Below are 15832 nucleotides of genomic sequence, written 5' to 3' on the forward strand. Positions count from 1 at the left end.
CCTGGAGTGGCCTAGCCAGTCTCCAGATCTCAACCCCATAGAAAATCTTTGGAGGGAGTTGAAAGTCTGTGTTGCCCAGCAACAGCCCCAAAACATCACTGCTCTAGAGGAGATCTGAATGGAGGAATGGGCCAAAATACCAGCAACAGTGTGTGAAAACCTTGTGAAGACTTCCAGAAAACGTTTGACCTCTGTCATTGCCAACAAAGGGTATATAACAAAGTATTGAGATAAACTTTTGTTTTTGACCAAATACTTATTTTCCACCATAATTTGCAAATAAATTCATAAAAAATCCTACAATGTGATTTTCTGGATTTTTTTTCTTCTAATTTTGTCTGTCATAGTTGAAGTGTACCTATGATGAAAATTACAGGCCTCTCTCATCTTTTTAAGTGGGAGAACTTGCACAATTGCTGGCTGACTAAATACTTTTTTGCCCCACTGTATCTGAATTCACAGATTTTATGCACCAACCAAACTTCTGGGAGAGCTCGATGGTCCCCTTTTGATGTCTATAGGCCTACAGAAGAGACTGCTAGTTTCATTTAGGAGCTTTAAAAAAAAATCCTAGATGGCTACATGGCTCCCTGTTTTAATCAGATAGCACAATCAGCCTTGTCAACAGTCCATCCATCTTACTCTTAAACACAAAGCACTCTGAAAGATTTCTGTGAGTACGAACCTATGTACATTATAGTGCGCGAGTTGTAAAGCTTAAAAGGGCCGTTAAGTGAGAGCATATGACCCCTGTTACTGTACAGTACCAGAAGGTCTGAATTACACAAGGCATGGAATCATTAATTCCTTTGAGCATTTAAAACTTCGCATAGTTTTGAGTGTTCGAGCTGAGAAATGTGTCAAACGCTCCACAGCAGGGAGGTCTCCCCCTCACGTTGATAAAGTCTGCCAGATCCACCCAGCTCCGTTTACATCTCTGAGTCTGACTCAGTCAGATGATACCACCACTTTATTCTAAATGGTGGCGCATAACGCAGTAATAAAGTAGATGAAGTACAAGGAATGGTATCCGCAAGGTCTCTAAGTGCCTTATATTATATGGCGATAACCCATCTCATCAGGCACAACAGCCATTGAAACAAGAAAACTTTGTTAGAATAGTTCATGTCAATGGAATCACTAACAATGTAGGTTGTGTTAGTTTTAAAACAGACAAAGGATCTGCAAGTTTGTGATGGATTGTTTAGAATTCGTCTTGTTGTTGTGGCTTGGGTTAGTTGGATTGGGGCTAGACATTGCATAGGGGACGAGAAGAGGGAATGTCCCCCATTTGGTCTTTTATGACAATTTCACCACTAAGTAGTGGCTTGTGCTTTGTTTTGAGCTGTGTTTGTGTGATCAAGTCTATTTTGTTTATGGGTACAGTCAGACAGCTAGAGACCACCTCAGAGAGTGGTCTGTCAAATCTGCCTGCCCCAGGGAGACCTAGTCTAACAATCTCATTCTGCAAGGGGGGGGGGGGGGGGGGTGTACAATGGTCTGGATCAGGATTAGCTTGCAGCTGGACTCATGCCGTATAAATATTGTGCTTTACACACTGTACATACTGTAAAATAGGCATAGGAAGAGGTTGTAGACCCATTTGTTTTGTCTGGGAGAAGTGCTATTATTAGCCCAGCTCTGTCGCTGAGGGAGACTGGTATTTTTATGCCCTGAGCTGCAAAGCCACATTTCCAGAAACATCTTCCTCCACAACTATGTGTCGATGGGTGTGTTCCGTGAGTGTGGTGAGATTGTTTATGTGTATCTGTTTTGCGTGCAGTTTATTGCAATGAACTTTTCACCGTGAAGATGCTTCATAACTCATCTGTTCCTCTATTCAAGTCGATGTGTGTGTGTGTTTGGGCATATGTGCGAAGCGTGCATGCGTATGGTGTGTACATTTCAAAACCTCAACTGTCCTTATCATCTGCTTACTGCCTCTCGTGAACCAGTGGAGTAGCTGCCAAAAATGTCCAATGGGTCCTCCACCCCATCTCTCCATCTGGGAAAGTATTCACCTCTCTGGGTCTGCATACTTCATTGTCTTCAGGGGGTGTCTCTCTCTCGCTCTCTTTTACTGCTGACTGAAGAGAACATCTGTATTTTCCACCTCCTCTCCCCTGTCCAGTGGTCTGAAGGTAGACCTTTACCCAGTGGTACACTACACCGCAGGAAAAGCACGCCTGGGTTTAGACCAGACAGCAGTCTGTGCCAGGATGTCGGACTCTGGGCGCACTTCATCCTTTGAAATGTGACCCGTATAGACTTACCTGAGCCTCAGATCCATGGAGCAGAGAAAGCACCGTCAAGGTCAACAGTTCATAAATTCATATCTCTTACTGTGGAAGAGGAAGAAAGGAGGAGACGTTGACTGTACACCGTACAGTATCTGTAACAAAGTAAGACAAAATAAATACTGCAAGAGGTAAATCCATCACAGAACTATGTATCATAATGGCTTTAAAAGACAAGATGGATCAACCCTAATAGCTACACCGCATGAGATGAAAAATACTAGCAGGTGTGGAAGATAAGTTATCTGTCTACAAGGCTGTTTATGATCGGTATCTTCCTCTTATAGATGTAGGGATAGACAGTCAGACATTGTACATTGTACAGTCACCCCCCTATTGCACACTGGGCCAAATCCTAACTTGAGATGTGCAGGCATCATTTTTGTGTAATCATGCAATGATGGCAATGATAGTCTTGAGCGAACTGACAAAATACTAGCTTTTCGGGCTAGATATCTAGGCTCCATCCTGCTGGACATGATCTGTTTAACATGATGCCAAATGAGGCAGCAATTACAGCCTATAACTCTTCAAGTTTGTTCCTGTATTGAGGAGCCAGTTTCTTCACTTCTGCCCATCCTGCACGTCCACCCTTGACCTCTGTGAGGCAGCAGGAGGAGGCTCTGGGGTTCAGGTCAATATGTGGCTGGGAGTTTCTCCTCAGGTGTAAGTGAAAACAGGTCTTTATGAGGTTAGACAGGCCACAGTCCGGCTGTTAGTTTAGCGGCTCATCTATCTTTCACTCTCGCGCCCCAAAATGTATTTTATTTTGTGCTGAAACGGCATCTCCTGTCCTGTCTCCTTTTAAAAAGAACTGTTCTTTTTTTAATGACCAAATCTTTATTCATCTGGTCATTTTCTGGTGTGTTTGTGTGTGTGTGTGTGTGTGTGTGGGGGGGGGGGGGGGGGGGGGGGGGGGGCACAATCCACAAACTCATATAATTTCATAGTTTGCTCGCAAAACAAATCAACAAAAAGTAGTGAGCCTCCACCCCCAACCTCCCATCCCATTCCCCCAACCCCACCCATCCAACATGTCTCCATCCAATCATCTACCCCCCCACCCCCAACCTCCCATCCCATTCCCCCAACCCCACCCATCCAACATGTCTCCATCCAATCATCTACCCCCCCACCCCCAACCTCCCATCCCATTCCCCCAACCCCACCCATCCAACATGTCTCCATCCAATCATCTACCCCCCCACCCCCAACCTCCCATCCCATTCCCCCAACCCCACCCATCCAACATGTCTCCATCCAATCATCTACCCCCCCACCCCCAACCTCCCATCCCATTCCCCCAACCCCACCCATCCAACATGTCTCCATCCAATCATCTACCTCCCCCCCCCCAACCTCCCATCCCATTCCCCCAACCCCACCCATCCAACATGTCTCCATCCAGTCATCTACCCCCCCACCCCCAACCTCCCATCCCATTCCCCCAACCCCACCCATCCAACATGTCTCCATCCAGTCATCTACCCCCCCACCCCCAACCTCCCATCCCATTCCCCCAACCCCACCCATCCAACATGTCTCCATCCAATCATCTACCCCCCCACCCCCAACCTCCCATCCCATTCCCCCAACCCCACCCATCCAACATGTCTCCATCCAGTCATCTACCCCCCCACCCCCAACCTCCCATCCCATTCCCCCAACCCCACCCATCCAACATGTCTCCATCCAGTCATCTACCCCCCACACCCCCAACCTCCCATCCCATTCCCCCAACCCCACCCATCCAACATGTCTCCATCCAATCATCTACCCCCCCACCCCCAACCTCCCATCCCATTCCCCCAACCCCACCCATCCAACATGTCTCCATCCAATCATCTACCCCCCCACCCCCAACCTCCCATCCCATTCCCCCAACCCCACCCATCCAACATGTCTCCATCCAATCATCTACCCCCCCACCCCCAACCTCCCATCCCATTCCCCCAACCCCACCCATCCAACATGTCTCCATCCAATCATCTAACCCCCCACCCCCAACCTCCCATCCCATTCCCCAACCCCACCCATCCAACATGTCTCCATCCAATCATCTACCCCCCCCCCCCAACCTCCCATCCCATTCCCCCAACCCCACCCATCCAACATGTCTCCATCCAGTCATCTACCCCCCCACCCCCAACCTCCCATCCCATTCCCCCAACCCCACCCATCCAACATGTCTCCATCCAGTCATCTACCCCCCCACCCCCAACCTCCCATCCCATTCCCCCAACCCCACCCATCCAACATGTCTCCATCCAATCATCTACCCCCCCACCCCCAACCTCCCATCCCATTCCCCCAACCCCACCCATCCAACATGTCTCCATCCAGTCATCTACCCCCCCACCCCCAACCTCCCATCCCATTCCCCCAACCCCACCCATCCAACATGTCTCCATCCAGTCATCTACCCCCCACACCCCCAACCTCCCATCCCATTCCCCCAACCCCACCCATCCAACATGTCTCCATCCAATCATCTACCCCCCCACCCCCAACCTCCCATCCCATTCCCCCAACCCCACCCATCCAACATGTCTCCATCCAGTCATCTACCCCCCCACCCCCAACCTCCCATCCCATTCCCCCAACCCCACCCATCCAACATGTCTCCATCCAATCATCTACCCCCCCACCCCCAACCTCCCATCCCATTCCCCCAACCCCACCCATCCAACATGTCTCCATCCAGTCATCTACCCCCCCCCCCCCCCCCCCCCACACCCGGAAACCATGTTTTCCACGCCTTCACCCCCCCACCCCCATCAACTAAGGTTGCTTGTCAATGACCCCTCCCCCCACACCACCACTATATACGGTATATTTTATTTGTATGTTTGGGCTTTATAGATTTTGGGCTTTAGCTGAGATTATTCTTTACAAAGTCAAGTGTATTTGTCCAGAGCCAACATATTATTTGCAACAGTGCAGCCTGCCAGCAGCAATTGTCTCTGATTTATTGAGATTCAAGGAGCTATCATCGTTAAGTAACATAGTAGATGCAAAGCATTGAATATTTTAATTCATGCATTTCGAAATTAATTTTGTAACTTTGTCCCAGAAGCATTGCTGACCTAAGTTGTAAATATAGAAAAAAGTTGTCAAATTTTGGAATGTTCTCAAATTGTCCATGATATCGACAAGGATACGAATTCCACATTTGGACCATTGAGGGGATGCAAAAGGCCACCCTACAGATCACAAGGCATTAGTTTGAAATATTGGAATATGGGCATGCCATTTTGATTCCCAGTTTCATTGTTTTAACATTTTGCATCAAATAGGAATTGTGTGAGCAATAATAGGACCAAAGCGTAGAAGACCACCTCTTCCAGGTCAATAGGAGACAACATATATCTCTCTAAACTCAGCCAGGGTGCGGAAGAATCATGTCTTAACCAATTTAGCATGGGATGAAATGCTAGTGCCTGGAAATACAATTAAAAGTTAGGTATGGATAGTCCTCCTATTTCCTTCTCTCTCTTGTAAATGTGTTCATTTTATGCGGGATCGCTTACCTTTCCAAGTACATTTTTAAACCGCACTATGGATTTTATCCCAATAACCAGAAGAGGGAGACAATGGAAGCATTGAACTACTAAAATTCAGCCGTGGCAATATATTCATTTTGACAATAGCTATTCTGCCAGTTAAAGTAACTTATTTCAATTGACTGATGTCCTTATCAAATTAAATCAAATGTTATTAGTCACATGTGATGAATACAACAGGTGTGGGTGGACCTTACAGTGAAATGCTTACTTACGAGCCCCTAACCGACATTGCAGTTTCAAAAAATATGGATAAGAATAAGAGATAAAAGTAACAAGTAATTAAAGAGGAGCAGTAAGAAATAACAATATATCCAGGGGGGTGCCGGTAACAGAGTCAATGTTCGGGGGCACCGGTTAGTTGAGGCAGTATGTACATGTAGGTAGAGTTAATTAAAGTGACTATGCATAGATGACAACAGAGAGTGGCAGTGGTGTGGAGAGGAAAGTTGTTTATATTCTCTCTCTCTCTCTCTCTCTCTCTCTCTCTCTCTCTCTCTCTCTCTCTCTATATATATATATATATATATATATATATATAGTGCCTTGCGAAAGTATTCGGCCCCCTTGAACTTGAATTGTTGACTTGTATAAAGCTGGAAAGGGTTACAAAAGTATCTATAAAAGCATTGATGTTCATCAGTCCACGGTAAGACAAATTGTCTATAAATGGAGAAAGTTCAGCACTGTTGCTACTCTCCCTAGGAGTGGCTGTCCTGCAAAGTTGACTGCAAGAGCACAGCGCAGAATGTTCAATGAGGTTAAGAAGAATCCTGTCAGCTAAAGAAGTACAAAAATCTCTGGAAGTCTATGATACGTAAAACACTAAACCAGAATGGTGTTCATGGGAGGACACCACGGAAGAAGCCACTGCTGTCCAAAAAAACATTGCTGCCTCAAGATCGCAAAAGCGCATCTGGATGTTCCACAGCGCTACTGGCAAAATATTCTGTGGACAAATTAAGCTAAAGTTGAGTTGTTTGGAAGGAACACACAACACTATGTGTGGAGAAAAAAAGGCACAGCACACCAACATTAAAACCTCATCCCAACTGTAAAGTATGATGTAGGGAGCATCATAGTTTGGGGCTGCTTTGCTGTCTCAGGGCCTGGGCAGCTTGCTATCATAGATGGAAAAATGAATTCCCAAGTTTATCAAGACATTTTGCAGGAGAATGTAAGGCTATCTGTCCGCCAATTGAAGCTCAACAGAAGTTGGACAACGACCCAAAACACAGAAGTAAATCAACAACCGTATAGCTTCAACAGAAGAATATACGCCTTCTGGAGTGGCCCAGTCAGAGTCCTGACCTCTATCCGATTTGAGATGCTGTGGCATGACCTCAAGAAAGCGGTTCACACCAGACATCTCAAGAATATTGCTGAACTGAAAAGAGGAATGGTCCAAAATTCCTCCTGACTGTTGTGCAGGTCTGATCCGCAACTACAGAAAACGTTTGATTGAGTTTATTGCTGCCAAAAGAGGGTCAACCAGTTATTAAATCCAAGGGGTTCACATACTTTCCCACCCTGCACTGTGAATGTTTACACGGTGTGTTCAATAAAGACATGAAAACGTCAAATTGTTTGTGTTATTAGTTTAAGCAGACCGTGCAGAACGCCACCCTACCTGACACCCTAGACCCACTCCAATTTGCTTACCGCCCAAATAGGTCCACAGACGATGCAATCTCAACCACACTGCACACTGCCCTAACCCATCTGGACAAGAGGAATACCTATGTGAGAATGCTGTTCATCGACTACAGCTCGGCATTCAACACCATAGTACCCTCCAAGCTCGTCATCAAGCTCGAGACCCTGGGTCTCGACCCCGCCCTGTGCAACTGGGTACTGGACTTCCTGACGGGCCGCCCCCAGGTGGTGAGGGTAGGCAACAACATCTCCTCCCCGCTGATCCTCAACACTGGGGCCCCACAAGGGTGCGTTCTGAGCCCTCTCCTGTACTCCCTGTTCACCCACGACTGCGTGGCCACGCACGCCTCCAACTCAATCATCAAGTTTGCGGACGACACAACAGTGGTAGGCTTGATTACCAACAACGACGAGACGGCCTACAGGGAGGAGGTGAGGGCCCTCGGAGTGTGGTGTCAGGAAAATAACCTCACACTCAACGTCAACAAAACTAAGGAGATGATTGTGTACTTCAGGAAACAGCAGAGGGAACACCCCCCTATCCACATCGATGGAACAGTAGTGGAGAGGGTAGCAAGTTTTAAGTTCCTCGGCATACACATCACAGACAAACTGAATTGGTCCACTCACACAGACAGCATCGTGAAGAAGGCGCAGCAGCGCCTCTTCAACCTCAGGAGGCTGAAGAAATTCGGCTTGTCACCAAAAGCACTCACAAACTTCTACAGATGCACAATCGAGAGCATCCTGGCGGGCTGTATCACCGCCTGGTATGGCAACTGCACCGCCCTCAACCGTAAGGCTCTCCAGAGGGTAGTGAGGTCTGCACAACGCATCACCGGGGGCAAACTACCTGCCCTCCAGGACACCTACACCACCCGATGTCACAGGAAGGCCATAAAGATCATCAAGGACATCAACCACCCGAGCCACTGCCTGTTCACCCCGCTATCATCCAGAAGGCGAGGTCAGTACAGGTGCATCAAAGCTGGGACTGAGAGACTGAAAAACAGCTTCTATCTCAAGGCCATCAGACTGTTAAACAGCCACCACTAACACTGAGTGGCTGCTGCCAACACACTGACACTGACTCAACTCCAGCCACTTTAATAATGGGAATTGATGGGAAATGATGTAAATATATCACTAGCCACTTTAAACAATGCTACCTTATATAATGTTACTTACCCTACATTATTCATCTCATATGCATACGTATATACTGTACTCTATATCATCGACTGTATCCTTATGTAATACATGTATCACTAGCCACTTTAAACTATGCCACTTTGTTTACATACTCATCTCATTTGTACATACTGTACTCGATACCATCTACTGTATCTTGCCTATGCTGCTCTGTACCATCACTCATTCATATATCCTTATGTACATATTCTTTATCCCCTTACACTGTGTACAAGACAGTAGTTTTGGAATTGTTAGTTAGATTACTTGTTATTACTGCATTGTCGGAACTAGAAGCACAAGCATTTCGCTACACTCGCATTAACATCTGCTAACCGTGTGTATGTGACAGATAAAATTTGATGATTTGATTTGATTTGTTTGTCTATTGTTGTGACAGATGAAGATCAAATTTTATGAACAATTTTTGTAGAAGTCCAGCTGATGCCAAAGGGTTCACATACTTTTTCTTGCCACTGTATATGTGTATATATATAAAATCCAGTACACTCAAATATCTAGCTTTTCCTGTGTGTCTTTATATGTTGATGTGTGGTGCAGAGCTGTCAGTGTGCTCACAACAGAGTCACAGGCTTACAGAGGTGCCTCTCATGCCAAGTGTTAACGGTGGTGTTCGTTAAAATGGCCGACCTTGTCATCACCTAGTTAAATAAAGTTTCAAATAAAACATTTAAAATAAAAATCACAAGGCGGCAACATCACGTCCCTGCTATGTGTAGTGTCATCCAGGCCTTTATTTATCATTCTACAGGTTTTACACCAGCCTGTATTTCAGCTAGCTGCTGGGGCTACTTGTCCTTCAGTTATCAGGAGAGCCACGTCAATTGAATCTTTTCCCTGCAGCACGTTTCCATTTCACCTTGAGTCAATTATGTTTTATGGGGTAAGCCGTTGAAAATGAATAAAATAACTTTGGAATAGATTTTGAGCTATATTTGAAGATGATCCTTGAGTTTTCAGTAGACATGCAACAAGAGACTTTCAAAGTTATGGACTCAACTTTGTCTTATCACTCTTCACTGCATGGATTCCATTCTGTATCCAGCTGCTGCAGACCTTGATGCCCTTCCACAGTCATGGGAACCCTAACCCCTAACTCTAACCCTTACCCTAACCCCTAACCCTAACCCTTACCCTAACCCTAACCCCTAACCCTTACCCTTACCCGTACCCCTAACCCCTAACCCTAACCCTTACCCTTACCCTTAACCCCTAACCCTAACCCTTACCCTTACCCTAACCCTAACCCCTAAACCCTAACCCCTTACCCTAACCCCTAACACCAACCCTAACCACGCCACAAAAAGCCACAGCACATTTTTGTGACCATAAAAGGTTGTCTTATGTTATTGCAGTACCTATGCCAGGACAAACATCACCATTCTGTCTGTACTGGCCTCCTGGCAGTCATTATATAGCAATATGAATGTGTGTGGGGGGAAAAGCTGCAAATGTGCTTTCAGTGCCTGATTGTGCATCAACGCAACAGGCAGCTTGAGTGCGTGAATTAGTCATGTTACTGTTCAAGATCACTCAGGCTGATGGGGAAACCTGCCAAGGCCACCACAGAACTCCACCACACACACACACACACACACACACACACACACACACACACACACACACACACACACACACACACACACACACACACACACACACACATGCTGTGCAGATGGCATGAATCTCTTGAATCAACCTCTTTATTTTGGTATCTCATCAGACTAAAGACCCCAGTGCAGAGTTTGTCATGATTGACAGTGGAGACAATGGATAATCATCATCACCCTCCTTTCTCTTCTTGTCTTCTTGCCATGCGTATTCTGTGGCCTGGGATTTGTAATGGAATGGAACATAGTACAACCACTCTTAGTTCATCTATTGATACTGTATGATACCTACTGTATATATGTGGGAATTATATGTCTTACGAGATTGAAAACATAGCCAGGGAGAGAGAAGATTCAAAATGGACAATATCCTAGGGGTTGATAAAGGAAAAGCACGTCAGGCCCATGCTTAGAATCACCTTCATGAACTGCAGTGTTTTGTGTACATGGCAGTGACTAACCCTCCTAAAAAAGGAGCTCATCCAATTGGATTTGTGAAACTTACAATTTGATTTGAGTTGAAAAGAACAGTGTAAACACATTTTATAATAGTGTAACAAATGTGTTTTAGGGTCTCTCTGATCTTTTCATTCCCTTGTCTGTCTCTTGGCATCCCACCTCAGGTCTTGCAATATTCCATGATTCCCACCACACATTCCACGTGTCAACAAACACCTTCACGCTGATGTCACATTCATTACTCAGAAAACTGGAGGAAAAACACGACTTTTAGGCCATAAATGTTAATTCCACTTATTAATAACCACATGCACATGGCATAATTTCATATAGCATTTTATTCATGCCAAGTCAACAATGCAGACTTTGATGTAGTCTGTAGCTGAATGACAGACAATGTTTTCCCAGACAACAGAGTGATGTATTATTCATAGATGGATCGGGATTCACTGGTGGTTTGCAGCTAATTCTTTTTTGGGTTGTGTCCTAAGACGGAGTGCTGTCTAGAACCCTTGGTGTGTCACAAGGGAACTCAAAAAGCTACAATGGTTCTCAACCCCCTCAAAAGTTTGGGAACCAGTTCCATAGAGTTACGCCAGACAGACAACATAAAGTGCTTTGAGAATTTGTGTGAAATGCTATGGAAATGCCATGTACACAAAACACTGCAGTTCATGAAGGTGATTCTAAGCATAGGCCTGACATGTGCTTTTCCTTGATCAACCCCTAGGATATCCCTGTCTATGTTTTCAATTTCGTAAGAAATATAATTCCCACATATACAGTTGAAGTTGGAAGTTTACATACACACACCTTAACCAAATACATTTAAACTCAGTTTTTCACAATTCCTGACATTTAATCCTAGTAAAAAGTCCCCGTCTTAGGTTAGTTAGGTCACCACTTTGTTTTAAGAATGTTAAATGTCAGAATAATAGTAGAGAGAATTATTTATTTCAGCTTTTATTTCTTTCATCACATTCCCAGTGGGTCAGAAGTTTACATACACTCAATTAGTATTTGGTAGCAATGCCTTTAAATTGTTTAACTTGGGTCAAATGTTTCAGGTAGCCTTACACAAGCTTCCCACAATAAGTTGGGTGAATTTTGGCCCATTCCTCCTGACAGAGCTGGTGTAACTGAGTCAGATTTGTAGGCCTCCTTGCTCGCACACGCTTTTTCAGTTCCTATAGGATTGAGGTCAGGGTTTTGTGATGGCAACTCCAATACCTTGACTTTGTTGTCCTTAAGCCATTTTGCCACAACTTTGGAAGTATGCTTGGGGTCATTGTCCATTTAGAAGACCCATTTGCGACCAAGCTTTAACTTTCTGACTGATGTCTTGAGAGGTTGCTTCAATATATTCACATCATTTTTCCTACCCATGATGCCATCTATTTTGTGAAGTGCACCAGTCCCTCCTGCAGCAAAGCACCCCCACAACATGATTCTGCCACCTCCGTGCTTCACGGTTGGGATGGTGTTCTTCAGCTTGCAAGCCTCCCCCTTTTTCCTCCAAACATAATGATGGTCATTATGGCCAAACAGTTCTATTTTTGTTTCATCAGACCAGAGGACATTTCTCCAAAAAGTATGATCTTTGTCCCCATGTGCAGTTGCAAACCGTAGTCTGGCTTTTTTATGGCGGTTTTGGAGCTGTGGCTTCTTCCTTGCTGAGCGGCCTTTCGGGTTATGTCCTTATAGGACTTATTTTACTGTGGATATAGATACTTTTGTACCTGTTTCCTCCAGCATCTTCACAAAGTCCCTTGCTGTTGTTCTGGGATTTATTTGAACTTTTCGCACCAGAGTACGTTCATCTCTAGGAGACAGAACACGTCTCCTTCCTGAGCGGTATGACGGCTGCGTGGTCCCATGGTGTTTATACTTGCGTACTATTGTTTTTATAGATGAACGTGGCACCTTCAGGCGTTTGGAAATTGCTCCCAAGGATGAACCATGAATCTGAGGTCTTGGCTGATTTCTTTTGATTTTCCCATGATGTCAAGCAAAGAGGCACTGAGTTTGAAGGTAGGCCTTGAAATACATCCACAGATACACCTCCAATTGACTCAAATTATGTCAATTAGCCTATCAGAAGCTTCTAAAGCCATGACATCATTTTATGGAATTTTCCGAGGCACAGTCAACACAGTCAACCTAGTGTATGTAAACTTCTGACCCACTGGAATTGTGATACAGTGAATTATAAGTGAAATAATCTGTCTGTAAACAATTGTTGGAAAAATTACTTGTGTCGTGCACAAAGTAGATGTCCTAACCGACTTGCCAAAAACATAGTGGTTGAAAAACGAGTTTTAATGACTCCAACCTAAGTGTATGTAAACTTCCCACTTCAACTGTATACAGTAGGTATCATACAGTATTAGTAGATGAACTAAGAGTGGTTGTACTATGTTCCATTCCATTTCAAATCCCAGGGCATTTTAGGACATGACAGCCTGGCCCTGGCCCCTCTGCCCTTCATAGCGTGATGTTGCTATGGCATGTTGGCAGAGAGACGGGCACCGGACAGCAGGCAGCGGTAAGGCTGTCCTGTCAGAGGTGGTGGACCGTGGTGGGTGTCTCTGACAAGCACTGGAGCGGGCCAGAGTGGCGGTGCCGTTTGAACACATGGCTAATGCCAAGTCTCAGTGCTGCCTGACAGAGAAGGACACTTTGGCCAGGAGTTGGTAGAATTGGCAAAGGAGGAGGGAAGGTTTTTTTCTCTGGCAAAGAGAGAAGCTTGATGGTCAGGGAGGCTGCCAGGCAAGCTTCACATCACTCTCTTTCACTCTTCCTCTATCTATCTCCCTTTCTCTCTCTCGCTGTCATTTTCTCAATTTCTCACCTCCCTCTCACTACTTTCTTTCCCTCTCTCCAGCCTGTATGTCATCTAAGCACAGGGCGTTTGCTGTCTCTCCAGCCTGTATGTCATCTAAGCACAGGGCGTTTGCTGTCTCTCCAGCCTGTATGTCATCTAAGCACAGGGCGTTTGCTGTCTCTCCATCCTGTGTGTCATCTAAGCACAGGGCGTTTGCTGTCTCTCCATCCTGTATGTCATCTAAGCACAGGGCGTTTGCTGTCTCTCCAGCCTGTATGTCATCTAAGCACAGGGCGTTTGCTGTCTCTCCATCCTGTGTGTCATCTAAGCACAGGGCGTTTGCTGTCTCTCCATCCTGTGTGTCATCTAAGCACAGGGCGTTTGCTGTCTCTCCATCCTGTGTGTCATCTAAGCACAGGGCGTTTGCTGTCTCTCCAGCCTGTATGTCATCTAAGTACAGGGCGTTTGCTGTCTCTCCATCCTGTGTGTCATCTAAGCACAGGGCGTTTGCTGTCTCTCCATCCTGTGTGTCATCTAAGCACAGGGCGTTTGCTGTCTCTCCATCCTGTGTGTCATCTAAGCACAGGGCGTTTGCTGTTTCTCCAGCCTGTGTGTCATCTAAGCACAGGGTGTTTGCTGTCTCTCCATCCTGTGTGTCATCTAAGCACAGGGCGTTTGCTGTCTCTCCAGCCTGTGTGTCATCTAAGCACAGGGCGTTTGCTGTCTCTCCAGCCTGTATGTCATCTAAGCACAGGGCGTTTGCTGTCTCTCCATCCTGTGTGTCATCTAAGCACAGGGCGTTTGCTGTCTCTCCATCCTGTGTGTCATCTAAGCACAGGGCGTTTGCTGTCTCTCCATCCTGTGTGTCATCTAAGCACAGGGCGTTTGCTGTCTCTCCATCCTGTGTGTCATCTAAGAAGCGTTTGCTGTCTCTCCATCCTGTGTGTCATCTAAGAAGCGTTTGCTGTCTCTCCATCCTGTGTGTCATCTAAGAAGTGTTTGCTGTCTCTCCATCCTGTGTCACCATGCCGCTGTGCTGCTGCTTTGACTGGCACACGTCATAATGTCCCAGCCACTACATGAAACCTCTCTCTGTCTCTTACAACAGCACTGTCTGACCCAACACACTGTGTGTTTGTTTTTATCTTTTGTGCTAGTCTGGCTAGAAAACGTGTATCTTCTTAAGCCAAACCATATGCCAAACCATGTCCTCTACCATTGGAATTGCATTATTGCAAATGCACACCATTGCACTGTGAATTTGTATGGATGTATTGAAAGGACAAAGGTATGAGTCTCATCTGTTTCTGCTAACTTGAGAGATAATATGGTATCTCTCACTTAAAGCAACAAGCTACAATGTATTACTAACTGTTACCTCTCTCTCTCTCTCTCTCTCCCCTCGCTCTCTCTCTTTCTTTCTTTCTTTTTTCTTTCTTTCTTTCTTTCTTTCTTTTTTTCGCTCTCTCTTCCTAGAATGTATGAACTGCACTGGCTATACTGATATGAATAATAGACTGAGTATCCTTGAGTCCAAGGTAAGCTTGCATCAACCAAACATGTTATTTAAACAGTACTGCCTACATGAACATATTAACACGGCCCCATATCTCATACCTGAACACACTAATCTTACTTTGTTTTGTGTCAGATTGTGTTACTGGAGGAGGCAGGACCACCACCTCTCCCATTCAGATACTCCCCAGATAGGTCTTCAGATAACGAGGTGGGAGCACCCCAGCCCACCCCCATGCCTCCCCCCACCATTGGCCTACCAGGTGAGGGACTTTACTGCAGGACCTCATTGAACCTCAGATGGTTAACTATTCACATGTCTTCCTCCATAGTTTTACATGGCAGCTATTTGACTCTGTTGTGTTATCAATTTAAAGAAAAGTGCAGCAAGTTTAAAAATAAAAGTGTCTGAATCAGGTGGGATTCTGACTGAGTTAACTCGTTTTTGTTCAAGGAGCAAGAGGCCCCCCAGGACCAGTTGGACCCCAAGGCGTGGTGGGACCCCCTGGACGCACCGGAGAGACAGGCCCCGAAGGGAAATCTGGACCCATGGGACCCAGAGGTATAAGTCTTACCCCCACATCTGTATCACACCCATACACTACCACTTGAGGTACCAAGCAGTTTGGCACTTGGACACATTCAATTAGTATGTTGTGTGTAAAGACAGTGTTGTGTTGAGGCAGGCTGTGCTGT

The 15832-nt window shown here is 45.6% G+C and overlaps 1 protein-coding gene across 2 annotated transcripts in view; it reads left to right on the forward strand.

Annotated features, from left to right (window-relative positions):
• LOC110537536 (collagen alpha-1(XXVI) chain) overlaps positions 1-15832 on the forward strand; it is a 47178-nt gene that overhangs the window by 21238 nt on the left and 10108 nt on the right. For both annotated transcript variants that reach the window (XM_036937491.2, XM_090192408.1), the window contains 3 exons: positions 15098-15159; positions 15273-15399; positions 15591-15698. In XM_036937491.2, the coding sequence (XP_036793386.2) occupies positions 15098-15159; positions 15273-15399; positions 15591-15698 (297 nt within the window). The remainder of the gene's footprint in view (positions 1-15097; positions 15160-15272; positions 15400-15590; positions 15699-15832) is intronic.

This window comes from Oncorhynchus mykiss, chromosome 12, assembly GCF_057628025.1.
Source record: "Oncorhynchus mykiss isolate SJ-2025 chromosome 12, ASM5762802v1, whole genome shotgun sequence".
In the NCBI taxonomy this organism is placed as follows: Eukaryota; Metazoa; Chordata; class Actinopteri; order Salmoniformes; family Salmonidae; genus Oncorhynchus; species Oncorhynchus mykiss.